The sequence below is a fragment of the Carcharodon carcharias genome, chromosome 32, assembly GCF_017639515.1.
Source record: "Carcharodon carcharias isolate sCarCar2 chromosome 32, sCarCar2.pri, whole genome shotgun sequence".
NCBI lineage: Eukaryota > Metazoa > Chordata > Chondrichthyes > Lamniformes > Lamnidae > Carcharodon > Carcharodon carcharias.
This window is the reverse complement of record NC_054498.1, coordinates 28,503,704-28,521,218: the sequence shown is the minus strand read 5'-3', so window position 1 is coordinate 28,521,218 and position 17,515 is coordinate 28,503,704. Positions and strand designations below refer to the sequence as shown.

Below are 17,515 nucleotides of genomic sequence, written 5' to 3'. Positions count from 1 at the left end.
TACAACTGAGACACAGAGCTAACTCTGAGTAGTAACACACTGAGACACAGAGCTACGCTAGAGAGTAACACACTGAGACCACAGAGCTTACTCTAAATAGTATCACACTGAGACACAGAGCTTTACTCGGCAAGGTAACACACTGAGACACAGAGCTTACTCTGTCAGAGTAACACACTGAGACGCAGAGCTTAACTCTAGAGAGAACCACACTGAGACACAGAGCTTACTCTGCAGAGTAACACACTGAGACACAGAGCTTACTCTGCAGAGTAACACTCGAGACACACAGCTTACTCTGCAGAGTAACACACTGAGACACAGAGCTTACTGTGCAGAGTAAACACACTGAGACACAGAGATAACTATAGAGAGAAACACACTGAGACACAGAGCTTACTCTGCAGAGTAACACGCTGAGACACAGAGCATACTCTGCAGAGTAACACACTGAGACACAGAGCTTACTCTGCAGAGTAACACACTGAGACACAGAGCTTACGCTAGAGAGTAACACACTGAGACACAGAGCTTACACTGCAGAGTAACACACTGAGACACTGAGCTTACTCTAGAGAGTAACACACTGAGACACAGAGCTTACTCTAGAGAGTAACACACAGACACAGATCTGACTCTCGAGAGTAACACACTGAGACACAGAGCTTACTCTAGAGAGTAACACACTGAGACACAGAGCTTACTCTCGAGAGTAACACACTGGGACACAGAGCTTACTCGAGAGAGTAACACACTGAGACACAGATCTTACTCTGCAGAGTAACACACTGAGACAGAGCTTACTCTAGAGAGTAACACACTAAGACAAAGAGCTTACTCTAGAGAGTAACACACTGAGACACAGAGCTTACTCTAGAGAGTAACACACTGAGACACAGAGCTTACTCTAGAGAGTAACACACTGAGACACAGAGCTTACTCTAGAGAGTAACACACTGAGACACAGAGCTTACTCTAGAGAGTAACACACTGAGACACAGAGCTTACTCTAGAGAGTAACACACTGAGACACAGAGCTTACTCTAGAGAGTAACACACTGAGACACAGAGCTTACTCTAGAGAGTAACACACTGAGACACAAAGTTTACTCTAGAGAGTAACACACTGCGACACAGAGCTTACTCTGCAGAGTAAGACACTGAGACACAGAGCTTACTCTAGAGAGTAACACACTGAGACACAGAGCTTACTCTGCAGAGTAAAACACTGAGACACAGAGCTTACTCTAGAGAGTAACACACTGAGACGCAGAGCTAACTCTAGAGAGTAACACACTGAGACACAGAGCTTACTCTGCAGAGTAACACACTGAGACACAGAGCTTACTCTGCAGAGTAACACACTGAGACACAGAGCTTACTCTGCAGAGTAACACACTGAGACACAGAGCTTACTCTGCAGAGTAACACACTGAGACACAGAGCTAACTATAGAGAGAAACACACTGAGACACAGAGCTTACTCTGCAGAGTAACACACTGAGACACAGAGCTTACTCTGCAGAGTAACACACAGACACACAGCTTACTCTGCAGTAAACACACTGAGACACACAGCTTACTCTGCAGAGTAACACACTGAGACACAGAGCTTACTCTGCAGAGTAACACACTGAGACACAGAGCTTACTCTGCAGAGTAACACACTGAGACACAGAGCTAACTATAGAGAGAAACACACTGAGACACAGAGCTTACTCTGCCAGAGTAACACACTGAGACACAGAGCTTACTCTGCAGAGTAACACACTGAGACACAGAGCTTACTCTGCAGAGTAACACACTGAGACACAGAGCTTACTCTGCAGAGTAACACACTGAGACACAGAGCTTACTCTGCAGAGTAACACACTGAGACACAGAGCATACGCTAGAGAGTAACACACTGAGACACAGAGCTTACTCTAGAGAGTAACACACTGAGACACAGAGCTGACTCTCGAGAGTAAACACACTGAGACATAGAGCTTACTCTAGAGAGTAACACACTGAGACACAGAGCTTACTCTCGAGAGTAAACACACTGGGACACAGAGCTTACTCTAGAGAGTAACCACTGGGACACAGAGCTTACTCAAGAGAGTAACACACTGAGACACAGAGCTTACTCTGCAGAGTAACACACTGAGACACAGAGCTTACTCTAGAGAGTAACACACTGAGACAAAGAGCTTACTCTAGAGAGTAACACACTGAGACAAAGAGCTTACTCTAGAGAGTAACACACTGAGACACAGAGCTTACTCCAGAGAGTAACACAGAGACACAGAGCTTACTCTAGAGAGTAACACACTGAGACTCAGAGCTTACTCTAGAGAGTAACACACTGAGACACAGAGCTTATTCTAGAGAGTAACACACTGAGACACAGAGCTTACTCAAGAGAGTAACACACTGAGACACAGAGCTTACTCTGCAGAGTAACTCACTGAGAAAAAGAGCTAACTTTAGAGAGTAAAACACTTGAAACACAGAGCTTACTCTAGATAGTAACACACTGAGACACAGAGCTTAGTCTGCAGAGTAACACACTGAGACACTGAGCTTACTCTAGAGAGTAACACATTGATACACATAGCTAACTCTAGAGAGTAACACACTGAACACAGAGCTAACTCTAGAGAGTTAACACACTGAGACACAGAGCAAACTCTAGAGAGTAACACACTGAGACACAGAGCTTACTCTAGATAGTAACACACTGAGACACAGAGCATACTCTGCAGAGTAACACACTGAGACACAGAGCTTACTCTGCAGAGTAACACACTGAGACACAGAGCTTACTCTGCAGAGTAACACACTGAGACACAGAGCTAACTATAGAGAGAAACACACAGACACAGAGCTTACTCTGCAGAGTAGCACACGGAGACACAGAGCTTACTCTGCAGAGTAACACACTGAGACACAGAGCTTACTCTGCAGAGTAACACACTGAGACACAGAGCTAACTCTGCAGAGTAACACACTGAGACAAAGAGTTAACTCTAGAGAGTAACACACTGAGACACAGAGCTTACTCTGCAGAGTAACACACTGAGACACAGAGCTTACTCTGCAGAGTAACACACTGAGACAAAGAGCTAACTCTAGAGAGTAACACACTGAGACACAGAGCTTACTCTGCAGAGTAACACACTGAGACACAGAGCTTACTCTGCAGAGTAACACACTGAGACACAGAGCTTACTCTAGAGAGTAACACACTGAGACACAGAGCTTACTCTAGAGAGTAACACACTGAGACACAGAGCTATACTCTGCAGAGTAACACACTGAGACACAGAGCTAACTCTAGAGAGTAACACTCTGAGACACAGAGCTTACTCTGCAGAGTAATACACTGAGAAACAGAGCTAACTCTAGAGAGTAACACACTGAGACACAGAGCTTACACTAGAGAGTTACACACTGGGACACAGAGCTTACTCTAGAGAGTAACACACTGAGACAAAGAGCTAACTCTAGAGAGTAACACACTGAGACACAGAGCTTACTCTGCAGAGTAACACACTGAGACACAGAGCTTACTCTTGCAGAGTAACACATCTGAGACACAGAGCTTACTCTAGAGAGTAACACACTGAGACACAGAGCTACTCTAGAGAGTACACACTGAGACACAGAGCTTACTCCTGCAGAGTAACACACTGAGACACAGAGCTAACTCTAGAGAGTAACACACTGAGACACAGAGCTTACTCTGCAGAGTAATACACTGAGAAACAGAGCTAACTCTAGAGAGTAACCACACTGAGACCAGAGCTTACACTAGAGAGTTACACACTGGGACACAGAGCTTACTCTAGAGAGTAACCACACTGAGGACACAGAGCTTACTCTGCAGAGTAACATACTGAGACACAGAGCTAACTTTGGAGGAGTAAAACACTGAAACACAGAGCTTACTCTAGATAGTAACACACTGAGACACAGAGCTTTACTCTGCAGAGTAACACACTGAGACACTGAGCTTACTCTAGAGAGTACCACACCTGAGCCACCAGAGCTAACTCTAGAGAGTAAACACACTGAGACACAGAGCTTACTCTGCAGAGCTAACACACTGCGACACAGAGCTTTACTCTGCAGAGTAACCACACTGAGACACAGAGCTTACTCTGCAGAGTAACCCACACTGAGACACCGAGCTTACTCTGCAGAGTAAACACACTGAGACACAGAGCTAACTAGAGAGAAACACAGTGAGACACAGGCTACTCTGCAGGAGTAACACACTGAGACACAGAGCTTACTCTGCAGAGTAACACACTGAGACACACAGCTTACTCTGCAGAGTAACACACTGAGACACAGAGCTTACTCTGCAGAGTAACACACTGAGACACACAGCTTACTCTGCAGAGTAACACACTGAGACACAGAGCTTACTGTGCAGAGTAACACACTGAGACACAGAGATAACTATAGAGAGAAACACACTGAGACACAGAGCTTACTCTGCAGAGTAACACACTGAGACACAGAGCATACTCTGCAGAGTAACACACTGAGACACAGAGCTTACTCTGCAGAGTAACACACTGAGACACAGAGCTAACTAAAGAGAGAAACACACTGAGACACAGAGCTTACTCTGCAGAGTAACACACAGACACAGAGCTTACTCTGCAGAGTAACACACTGAGACACGGAGCTTAATCTGCAGAGTAACACACTGAGACACAGAGCTAACTCTGCAGAGTAACACACTGAGACACAGAGCTAACTCTAGAGAGTAACACACTGAGACACAGAGCTAACTCTAGAGAGTAACACACTGAGACACAGAGCTTACTCTCCAGATTAACACACTGAGACACAGAGCTTACTCTGCAGAGTAACACACTGAGACACAGAGCTTACTCTAGAGAGTAACACACTGAGACACAGAGCTTACTCTAGAGAGTAACACACTGAGACACAGAGCTTACTCTAGAGAGTAACACATTGAGACACAGAGCTTACTCTAGAGAGTAACACACTGAGACACAGAGCGAACTCTAGAGAGTAACACACTGAGACACAGCGCTTACTCTGCAGAGTAACACACAGACACAGAGCTTACTCTGCAGAGTAACACACTGAGACACAGAGCTAACTCTAGAGAGTAACACACTGAGACACAGAGCTTACTCTGCAGAGTAATACACTGAGAAACAGAGCTAACTCTAGAGAGTAACACACTGAGACACAGAGCTTACACTAGAGAGTTACACACTGGGACACAGAGCTTACTCTAGAGAGTAACACACTGAGACACAGAGCTTACTCTGCAGAGTAACATACTGAGACACAGAGCTAACTTTGGAGAGTAAAACACTGAAACACAGAGCTTACTCTAGATAGTAACACACTGAGACACAGAGCTTACTCTGCAGAGTAACACACTGAGACACTGAGCTTACTCTAGAGAGTAACACATTGAGACACAGAGCTAACTCTAGAGAGTAACACACTGAGAGACAGAGCTTACTCTGCAGAGTAACACACTGAGACACAGAGCTAACTCTAGAGAGTAACACACTGAGACACAGAGCTAACTCTAGAGAGTAACACACTGAGACACAGAGCTTACTCTAGATAGTAACACACTGAGACACAGAGCTTACTCTGCAGAGTAACACACTGAGACACAGAGCTTACTCTGCAGAGTAACACACTGAGACGCAGAGCTAACTCTAGAGAGTAACACACTGAGACACAGAGCTTACTCTGCAGAGTAACACACTGAGACACAGAGCTTACTCTGCAGAGTAACACACTGAGACACACAGCTTACTCTGCAGAGTAACACACTGAGACACAGAGCTTACTGTGCAGAGTAACACACTGAGACACAGAGATAACTATAGAGAGAAACACACTGAGACACAGAGCTTACTCTGCAGAGTAACACGCTGAGACACAGAGCATACTCTGCAGAGTAACACACTGAGACACAGAGCTTACTCTGCAGAGTAACACACTGAGACACAGAGCTTACGCTAGAGAGTAACACACTGAGACACAGAGCTTACACTGCAGAGTAACACACTGAGACACTGAGCTTACTCTAGAGAGTAACACACTGAGACACAGAGCTTACTCTAGAGAGTAACACACAGACACAGATCTGACTCTCGAGAGTAACACACTGAGACACAGAGCTTACTCTAGAGAGTAACACACTGAGACACAGAGCTTACTCTCGAGAGTAACACACTGGGACACAGAGCTTACTCGAGAGAGTAACACACTGAGACACAGATCTTACTCTGCAGAGTAACACACTGAGACAGAGCTTACTCTAGAGAGTAACACACTAAGACAAAGAGCTTACTCTAGAGAGTAACACACTGAGACACAGAGCTTACTCTAGAGAGTAACACACTGAGACACAGAGCTTACTCTAGAGAGTAACACACTGAGACACAGAGCTTACTCTAGAGAGTAACACACTGAGACACAGAGCTTACTCTAGAGAGTAACACACTGAGACACAGAGCTTACTCTAGAGAGTAACACACTGAGACACAAAGCTTACTCTGCAGAGTAAGACACTGAGACACAGAGCTTACTCTAGAGAGTAACACACTGAGACACAGAGCTTACTCTGCAGAGTAAAACACTGAGACACAGAGCTTACTCTAGAGAGTAACACACTGAGACGCAGAGCTAACTCTAGAGAGTAACACACTGAGACACAGAGCTTACTCTGCAGAGTAACACACTGAGACACAGAGCTTACTCTGCAGAGTAACACACTGAGACACAGAGCTTACCCTGCAGAGTAACACACTGAGACACAGAGCTTACTCTGCAGAGTAACACACTGAGACACAGAGCTAACTATAGAGAGAAACACACTGAGACACAGAGCTTACTCTGCAGAGTAACACACTGAGACACAGAGCTTACTCTGCAGAGTAACACACTGAGACACACAGCTTACTCTGCAGAGTAACACACTGAGACACACAGCTTACTCTGCAGAGTAACACACTGAGACACAGAGCTTACTCTGCAGAGTAACACACTGAGACACAGAGCTTACTCTGCAGAGTAACACACTGAGACACAGAGCTAACTATAGAGAGAAACACACTGAGACACAGAGCTTACTCTGCAGAGTAACACACAGACACAGAGCTTACTCTGCAGAGTAACACACTGAGACACAGAGCTTACTCTGCAGAGTAACACACTGAGACACAGAGCTTACTCTGCAGAGTAACACACTGAGACACAGAGCTTACGCTAGAGAGTAACACACTGAGACACAGAGCTTACTCTAGAGAGTAACACACTGAGACACAGAGCTGACTCTCGAGAGTAACACACTGAGACATAGAGCTTACTCTAGAGAGTAACACACTGAGACACAGAGCTTACTCTCGAGAGTAACACACTGGGACACAGAGCTTACTCTAGAGAGTAACACACTGGGACACAGAGCTTACTCTAGAGAGTAACACACTGAGACACAGAGCTTACTCTGCAGAGTAACACACTGAGACACAGAGCTTACTCTAGAGAGTAACACACTGAGACAAAGAGCTTACTCTAGAGAGTAACACACTGAGACAAAGAGCTTACTCTAGAGAGTAACACACTGAGACACAGAGCTTACTCCAGAGAGTAACACACTGAGACACAGAGCTTACTCTAGAGAGTAACACACTGAGACACAGAGCTTACTCTAGAGAGTAACACACTGAGACACAGAGCTTATTCTAGAGAGTAACACACTGAGACACAGAGCTTACTCAAGAGAGTAACACACTGAGACACAGAGCTTACTCTGCAGAGTAACTCACTGAGAAAAAGAGCTAACTTTAGAGAGTAAAACACTGAAACACAGAGCTTACTCTAGATAGTAACACACTGAGACACAGAGCTTAGTCTGCAGAGTAACACACTGAGACACTGAGCTTACTCTAGAGAGTAACACATTGAGACACAGAGCTAACTCTAGAGAGTAACACACTGAGACACAGAGTTAACTCTAGAGAGTAACACACTGAGACACAGAGCAAACTCTAGAGAGTAACACACTGAGACACAGAGCTTACTCTAGATAGTAACACACTGAGACACAGAGCTTACTCTGCAGAGTAACACACTGAGACACAGAGCTTACTCTGCAGAGTAACACACTGAGACACAGAGCTAACTATAGAGAGAAACACACAGACACAGAGCTTACTCTGCAGAGTAACACACTGAGACACAGAGCTTACTCTGCAGAGTAACACACTGAGACACAGAGCTTACTCTGCAGAGTAACACACTGAGACACAGAGCTTACTCTGCAGAGTAACACACTGAGACACAGAGCTTACTCTAGAGAGTAACACACTGAGACACAGAGCTTACTCTGCAGAGTAACACACTGAGACACTGAGCTTACTCTAGAGAGTAACACACTGAGACACAGATCTAACTCTAGAGAGTAACACACTGAGACACAGAGCTTACTCTGCAGAGTAACACACTGAGACACAGAGCTAACTCTAGAGAGTAACACACTGAGACACAGAGCTAACTCTAGAGAGTAGCACACGGAGACACAGAGCTTACTCTGCAGAGTAACACACTGAGACACGGAGCTTAATCTGCAGAGTAACACACTGAGACACAGAGCTAACTCTGCAGAGTAACACACTGAGACAAAGAGTTAACTCTAGAGAGTAACACACTGAGACACAGAGCTTACTCTGCAGAGTAACACACTGAGACACAGAGCTTACTCTGCAGAGTAACACACTGAGACACAGAGCTTACTCTAGAGAGTAACACACTGAGACACAGAGCTTACTCTGCAGAGTAACACACTGAGACACAGAGCTTACTCTGCAGAGTAACACACTGAGACACAGAGCTTACTCTAGAGAGTAACACACTGAGACACAGAGCTTACTCTAGAGAGTAACACACTGAGACACAGAGCTTACTCTAGAGAGTAACACACTGAGACACAGAGCTTACTCTAGAGAGTAACACACTGAGACACAGAGCTTACTCTAGAGAGTAACACACTGAGACACAGAGCTTACTCTGCAGAGTAACACACTGAGACACAGAGCTTACTCTAGAGAGTAACACACTGAGACACAGAGCTTACTCTAGAGAGTAACACACTGAGACACAGAGCTTACTCTAGAGAGTAACACACTGAGACACAGAGCTTACTCTAGAGAGTAACACACTGAGACACAGAGCTTACTCTAGAGAGTAACACACTGAGACACAGAGCTTACTCTAGAGAGTAACACACTGAGACACAGAGCTTACTCTAGAGAGTAACACACTGAGACACAGAGCTTACTCTAGAGAGAAACACACTGAGACACAGAGCTTACTCTGCAGAGTAACACACTGAGACACAGAGCTTACTCTGCAGAGTAACACACAGACACACAGCTTACTCTGCAGAGTAACACACTGAGACACAGAGCTTACTCTAGAGAGTAACACACTGAGACACAGAGCTTACACTGCAGAGTAACACACTGAGACACTGAGCTTACTCTAGAGAGTAACACACTGAGACACAGAGCTTACTCTAGAGAGTAACACACTGAGACACAGAGCTGACTCTCGAGAGTAACACACTGAGACACAGAGCTGACTCTCGAGAGTAACACACTGAGACACAGAGCTTACTCTAGAGAGTAACAGACTGAGACACAGAGCTTACTCTCGAGAGTAACACACTGGGACACAGAGCTTACTCTAGAGAGTAACACACTGAGACACAGATCTTACTCTGCAGAGTAACACACTGAGACACAGAGCTTACTCTAGAGAGTAACACACTGAGACAAAGAGCTTACTCTAGAGAGTAACACACTGAGACACAGAGCTTACTCTAGAGAGTAACGCACTGAGACACAGAGCTTACTCTAGAGAGTAACACACTGAGACACAGAGCTTACTCTAGAGAGTAACACACTGAGACACAGAGCTTACTCTAGAGAGTAACACACTGAGACACAGAGCTTACTCTAGAGAGTAACACACTGAGACACAGAGCTTACTCTAGAGAGTAACACACTGCGACACAGAGCTTACTCTGCAGAGTAACACACTGAGACACAGAGCTTACTCTAGAGAGTAACACACTGAGACACAGAGCTTACTCTAGAGAGTAACACACTGAGACACAGAGCTTACTCTGCAGAGTAACACACTGAGACACAGAGCTTACTCTGCAGAGTAACACACTGAGACACAGAGCTAATTCTAGAGTGTAACACACTGAGACACAGAGCTTACTCTAGAGAGTAACACACTGAGACACAGAGCTTACTCTGCAGAGTAACACACTGAGAAACAGAGCTAACTTTAGAGAGTAAAACACTGAAACACAGAGCTTACTCTAGATAGTAACAAACTGAGACACAGAGCTTACTCTGCAGAGTAACACACTGAGACACTGAGCTTACTCTAGAGAGTAACACACTGAGACACAGAGCTTACTCTGCAGAGTAACACACTGAGACACAGAGCTAACTCTAGAGAGTAACACACTGAGACACAGAGCTAACTCTAGAGAGTAACACACTGAGACACAGAGCTTACTCCAGATAGTAACACACTGAGACACAGAGCTTACTCTGCAGAGTAACACACTGAGACACAGAGCTTACTCTGCAGAGTAACACACTGAGACACAGAGCTTACTCTGCAGAGTAACACACTGAGACACAGAGCTAACTATAGAGAGAAACACACTGAGACACAGAGCTTACTCTGCAGAGTAACACACTGAGACACAGAGCTTACTCTGCAGAGTAACACACAGACACAGAGCTTACTCTGCAGAGTAACACACTGAGACACAGAGCTTACTCTGCAGAGTAACACACTGAGACACAGAGCTTACTCTGCAGAGTAACACACTGAGACACTGAGCTTACTCTGCAGAGTAACACACTGAGACACTGAGCTTACTCTAGAGAGTAACACACAGACACAGAGCTAACTCTAGAGAGTAACACACTGAGACACAGAGCTTACTCTGCAGAGTAACACACTGAGACACAGAGCTAACTGTAGAGAGTAACACACTGAGACACAGGGCTAACTCTAGAGAGTAGCACACGGAGACACAGAGCTTACTCTGCAGAGTAACACACTGAGACACGGAGCTTAATCTGCAGAGTAACACACTGAGACACAGAGCTAACTCTGCAGAGTAACACACTGAGACACAGAGCTAACTCTAGAGTGTAACACACTGAGACACAGAGCTAACTCTAGAGAGTAACACACTGAGACACAGAGCTTACTCTGCAGAGTAACACACTGAGACACAGAGCTTACTCTGCAGAGTAACACACTGAGACACAGAGCTTACTCTAGAGAGTAACACAGACACAGAGCTTACTCTGCAGAGTAACACACTGAGACACAGAGCTTACTCTAGAGAGTAACACACTGAGACACAGAGCTTACTCTAGAGTAACACACTGAGACACAGAGCTTACTCTAGAGTAACACACTGAGACACAGAGCTTACTCAAGAGAGTAACACACTGAGAGGCGGAGCTGACTCTAGAGAGTAACACACTGAGACACAGAGCTTACTCTGCAGAGTAACTCACTGAGACACAGAGCTTACTCTGCAGAGTAACACACTGAGACACAGAGCTCACTCTAGAGAGTAACATACTGAGACGCAGAGCTAACTCTAGAGAGTAACACACTGAGACACAGAGCTTACTCTGCAGAGTAACACACTGAGACACAGAGCTAACTCTAGAGAGTAACACACTGAGACACAGAGCTAACTCTAGAGAGTAACAAAATGAGATATGGGGTTTGGTCTGCATACCACAGCAGATGGAGATGGAGATTTCAAACTGCCTTAAAATGGAACTGAGAACTTTCTGATGGAAAGCGGGTGGTTGCTATAACAATCAACTGATTGACAGCTGCTTAACACATGGGTGACAGGTCTGAAATTGATCCTTATTCAGAAAGACAAAGGCTCAAATACCCCCAACCCATTATCTTGTAAAAGAAATACCTACTGCAGATATAAGGCCTTGAGACCACTGTCCATCATCCACCGCATTAGCAAGGATGGCACCGACCTGTTGATAGAGAAACACACGCCCATTGGAACAGTGGCAGAGAGAACAACATGTCACTAAAATGCAAATGTGATTCCTTTCTGACCAGAAAAAAGTTTCTTGCTCACCTTTCCTTGGGCAACAAGCTCTCGCTGGGCAGCAGAGGCTGACTTTACTAGGGCGCTGGTAGCAGCTGCAATCGATTTCGCAGCTTCCAGAATCTGCTCCTCAAAGTCAAGGGTCTCATCTGCTTGCTACAGGGAGAGTAAAGGCATTGTTAAAGGGAATTGCTCTTAGAAAGCACAGAACAGCACCACATGCACAGTACCCCAGGCACCTCACAAAGCTTATTGTATAGAACAACTATCTTAAAAGCTGGAAAAAACAGGAAAAATCGCTAGTCCTATGTAAAATGCTGTAAAATTAAACTCAGCCCTGGGAGTATAAAGTACAAAGTGAGTTTGCGTGAATCAGAGACCAATTACATTAGCTTTCTTCTGTTCCAGAATCAACTCTGTTTTAATCCGACATTGTTTTGCCTCCAATCGTAATAGCTCTTTAGCCCGTGATAAATTTTTGTAGCCAGGAGACAGGGCAGGACACTATAGCAATATGTTTGATATATAGTTGACTCGAGTAACAACCTAATATATCAAACATATCACACAGCGTCTTGCAGGAAACATCCAGCTTGGATTCACTCCAAAGAGACAATAGTTCCTGGCCAAACCCCCAGACCAACCACGAACAGGAGAGCAATTGGTTGCGACTAGCTGAGATCGCCATGGCGACTAGAAGCATGGATGGTCTGGAGATTCATACTAAACTAGGCTGGTTTAGATGGATCAGGGTGAGGAAGCCTGCGCATATAGCACTGGGCTAGTCTCTGGGCAACTCACTGTCTCACTCACCCTGGGTTTGGCCCTTGGTTTCAGCTGCTCCAGTTTCTTGGCGGCAGCCTCGATGGATGCTGCGGCTCCCAGCAGCTCTGCCTCTGCGATGACTGTTGGATCTTCGGGATCCACCCATTCTGTGCCTGAGGAAGTCAAAACATTCCCTGTGAGCTCTCCGGCAGAATTCCCCAGTCCAACAGTTAAACTGATTTATAGGAGGGGGAGAGTGGGGGGGAAAAGGACCCCAACCGAGGAAAGGGCAGGTCTCCCGGCTTCACTCAATGGTATTTTCACACCGGTTTGGGGAATACTAAAGAATGATTCAAGACTATGCTGCAGAATTGATGCATATGTAATGGGTGACTGAAATACAAGCAGTGAAAAACAATTATATGGGAATGGGAGCCTTGATATTTGGGTTTTATAAATAGAGATATACAAAAGCAAGGAACTTCCTAATCACTGGTTGGACCTCCGTTGCAGTATGGTGTTCAGTTCTGGAAATATATCAAAGCCTTGGAGAGGGTGCAGAGGAGATTTACCAGAACGGTGATGACCCTTCATCAGAACAGCTCAAAACGTCAACTCTGTTTCTCTCCAAAGACGCTGCCCGACTTTCTGGGTATTTCCAGCATTTTCTGTTTTTATTTCAGGTTTCACACATCCACAGCATTTTACTTATGTTTTAGGAGAATGGCGTCAGAGATAAGGAACTTCAGTTACAGAGAGGGGTTAGAGAATGTTACGATCTGGAACTTGCTGCTTGATGGGATGGTGGAAACAGCCCCCTCAGTAACTTTCAAACTGGAATGGAGAAAAAATTGAAAAGGGAAGAGAAATTACAGGGTGATGGGGAAAGAGTCGGAGAGTGGGACTACCTTAGATCGGAATGTAAAAGTCTATTTTTGAAGCCTTGAAACATCTTCCCAAACACATGGGTCAACTTGTCCACTCAGTATAAAATGGGAACCCCGGATATTAGAGTGGATGGCTGCCATTTGGAAGTGTGAAAAAAACCCACTAGTAAGTCAAATTAAGTCAATCTGTCACGTTTTAGTAAATTAATTAATTCTATAAGGCTAGTTTGAACTGCAATCGTAATGTGTTAAAAACAGTCAAATTCATTATCTTTGGCATCTGATGCAAGGAGTTCACTGAGTTCATCCCAAGTCACTTTGGCTATGCCATCACTGTAAGGATCCTACTCTGGGTCAGGTTTGGCACTTTCACTCTCCACAACAAATCATCTTCCTCTCCATCCACTGAATTGGAAATGCTGCATTTTTTGAACAATCTGATGACAGTTTGTGTACTAACAGCATCCCATAATTTGAAGACAAAACCACACAAAACATCAAGCAGGGCAGTATAGATATTCCCACTCCATTCGGCACAAACATGATCCTTGTTGAGGGACACAAAGGCTGAACCACAGATGTTAGACCCGTTGGTATAACTACAACTTGGGTGTTATTTCTTCGCAGGTGCCTCAATCTCAGTTATATGGCATCTGAACATGCCCCACACTAGGCAGTCACTGGGACGCCAATTCCACATATTATTGATCCACAACTTCACTCCATCCTTCTCCAACTGTTGTGATGGACAGACACAAAAGCCCCTGCAGGGAATTTGATTTTCGGCACAGTTTTACATTTGAAAACAACCATAGGCTTTAATTTTGTTCAGCCGGCCGTGCAGGCTAGAACCACTGTGAATCCTACCTCCTCATGTCTTGGGGTTTTCACAACCATTCCACACTTCAGTTGCTGGAAAAACCGAAACTCATGGGCGTTCCATCCATGTTGCCGGTGTGACATTATGGGTACTCGTGTCTTTGCCACTGTCTGGTGATGAATCATTGGAAACTGGTAATTTTGACATTGTGATCTTTTGGCAGCACCGAATGATCTTGGTCTTTTACCACAACACCGGACATTTTCGCTCCACGAAGCTGTTACACCAACAAGCTGTTGCTCTGAAATCTTTGCTAGACTCGGGTTTGGTTTGGCCCAATTATGTGCATATATCATGATGCATTTCTGCTGATGTAACCATTCTGATGATTTTTTGAGGACCTGTTTGCATTGATGCTTCTCAAGATCAGGCCAGTGACTGGTCCTTGTTCTGATGGTGCATTTGATCCTGGGCATCTTCTTCAGGAGTAATTCCTTCTCTTTCCGCTCTCAAACCAGTTTTTCACTAACACCAAATTCCCTTGATGAAGCACAGTCATTTGATGAGTTAGCAAATGTTACAGCCTTTAGCTGGAAAGCAGCTTGGTGCTTCATTCTTTTTGCAGGAGGACTCATTTCTGTTTGTCACTCACACATTGGGTGTGTTCTTGTCTCTGGGGGAAAATCTTAAACTCCTGTATATCTTCTTGGCTACACAGCCCAAATCACCGGCTTGATCCCATGTATCAACTTATAGGACGACTCTAACCCTAAACTTTCCTTTGGGCTGAAAAATTGAGGCTGACTCCTGATGTGAGTATAGCCCTAAACATGCATTTATTAGCACCAAGAAAATTGGGTCACCTTCTACATTGGGTCAACTTATATACTGTGATCTATGGTAATTAGATAGCTTTTCAAAAAGCTGGCACAGGCACACTAATGTGAACGACCTCCTGCTGTGCATTAAGATTCTAGGACTCTTCAATGGATAACTTTCAGAAAGACACTACTCAGTTTCAAACTTTGCTTAATTACATCTCTCAGAATCACAACTTCAAAATGTAAGTGAATAACATCCTGATACAACTAGTGGTGGAAACTCCAGTGTCATTAAACAGAAAGAGGAACTAGCAAGGTTACTCAGATGTTTTCCTTTTTCTAAAGGATTTGGAACATCAAAGGGGAGGAAATGATGCTTCAGTCGTACAGAGTCTTGGTCAGACCCCATCCTGAGTCACTAGGTCCCACTGTGGGCACCACACCTCAGGAAGAATCAATTGGCCTTTTTGGAGGGGGCGTGGGCAGCACAGATCCCCCTGAATGACTTAGAGGGTTAAATGAGGACAGGTTGAATAATCTTGGCTTGTATTGGGTATAGGAGATTAAAGGATAATCTAATGGAAATGTTTAAAATGAGGGATTTCATATCGAGAAAATATTTCCTCCAGTGGGGGAATTCAGAACAAGGGGGCACAATGTTAAAACTAGGACTCGGCCAGTTAGGGTTAGTGTCAGGAAAGCTGAAACTCTCTCCCACAAAATGCTGTGGATGCTGGGCGTCAATAAAAAGAATGTGAAGGCTGAGACTGACCATTTCTGTTAGCTGAAGTTAGCAAATGATGTGGAGCAGAGGCAGGTAAATGAAGTTGAGACACAGATCAGCGATGGTCTAACTGAATGGCAGAACAGGCTTGTGGGGCTGAATGGCCTTTTTCTGTCCCCTATGCTCCTAAACAGCCAAATTGCCAGAAAGCACCAGGCTTCGCTTCCCCAATCTGCTCGGAATTGGACAATCTCAGATCGAGTGGTGAGGCGGGATTGGAGGGATTGGAGTGGGGGGGTAATGGGAGGGTTGTGGGGTGTGGGGGCGTGTAGCATAAACATTGGCCTCAGTGTCTCTAAGGTAAAGAGTGAACACATAACACATAAATAATGGCTCCCGGTCCTGATCAATATCGAGATAGCCCTTACTTACGGAGGGACATAATTACATTCAGAGGAGGTTTGCTTGACTGATCCCTGGCCTGAGAGGAAAGCTTGAGCAGGTTGGGCCTGTACCCACTGGAATTTAGAAGAATGAGAGGTGATCTTAATGAAACATATAAGATCCTGAGGGGGTTTGACAGGGAAGATGCTGAGGGAATGTCCCCCCTTGTGGGAGAATCTAAAACTAAGAGGCACAGTTTCAAAATAAGGGGTCTCCCTTTTAAGATGGAGCTGAGGAGGATTTCTTCTCTCAGACAGTCGTTAGTCTATGGAATTCCCTTCCCCAGCGAGCAGTGGAGGCTGGCTCATCGAACATGTTCCAGGCCGAGCTAGACAGATTTTGGATCGACAAAGGAGTCGAGGGTTATCGGAGCAGGCAGGAGAGTGCAGTTGGTGCCACAACCGGATCAGCCATCATCTTATCGATTGGTGCAGCAGGCTCGATGGGCCGAATAGCCTACTCCGGCTTTAATGTTTTTATGTTTGTAGGAGCTTTTGGGGCCGTGGGACTGCAGATTCTAGCTGAGACTATGTCAACAAGTTAGATGGCTGGCAGAAGACAATGGGGGATTAAAGGAATGTGGGAACAGAGCAGGCAAGTGGGGTTGGGACTACTGCCCAAATGGAGGATAAACATCCACATGTTGCAATCTCCATGGTTCAGGACTTCCAAAATGATGAGAAAGACACTACAAGTGAGTTTTCTTCAGAATGATTCACAAAAGCTTTGTGGATCAATCACAGGGGAATGCTTTTCTGTGGGATTACATAGAAGGTACAGCATAGAAACAGGCCATTCAGCCTAACTGGTCCATGCCAGAGCTTATGTTCCACATAAGGCCTCCTCCTACTCCTTTTCACCTCACCCTAT

The 17,515-nt window shown here is 45.0% G+C and overlaps 1 protein-coding gene across 1 annotated transcript in view; it reads right to left on the bottom strand.

Annotated features, from left to right (window-relative positions):
• Positions 1-17,515, bottom strand: part of tln2b (talin 2b) — a 237,054-nt gene that overhangs the window by 36,303 nt on the left and 183,236 nt on the right. Inside the window, exons 16-18 of the mRNA XM_041178380.1 lie at positions 12,998-13,122; positions 12,215-12,340; positions 12,045-12,107 (exon numbers count right to left, since the gene is read on the bottom strand). Coding sequence (XP_041034314.1) covers positions 12,045-12,107; positions 12,215-12,340; positions 12,998-13,122 — 314 coding nt within the window. The remainder of the gene's footprint in view (positions 1-12,044; positions 12,108-12,214; positions 12,341-12,997; positions 13,123-17,515) is intronic.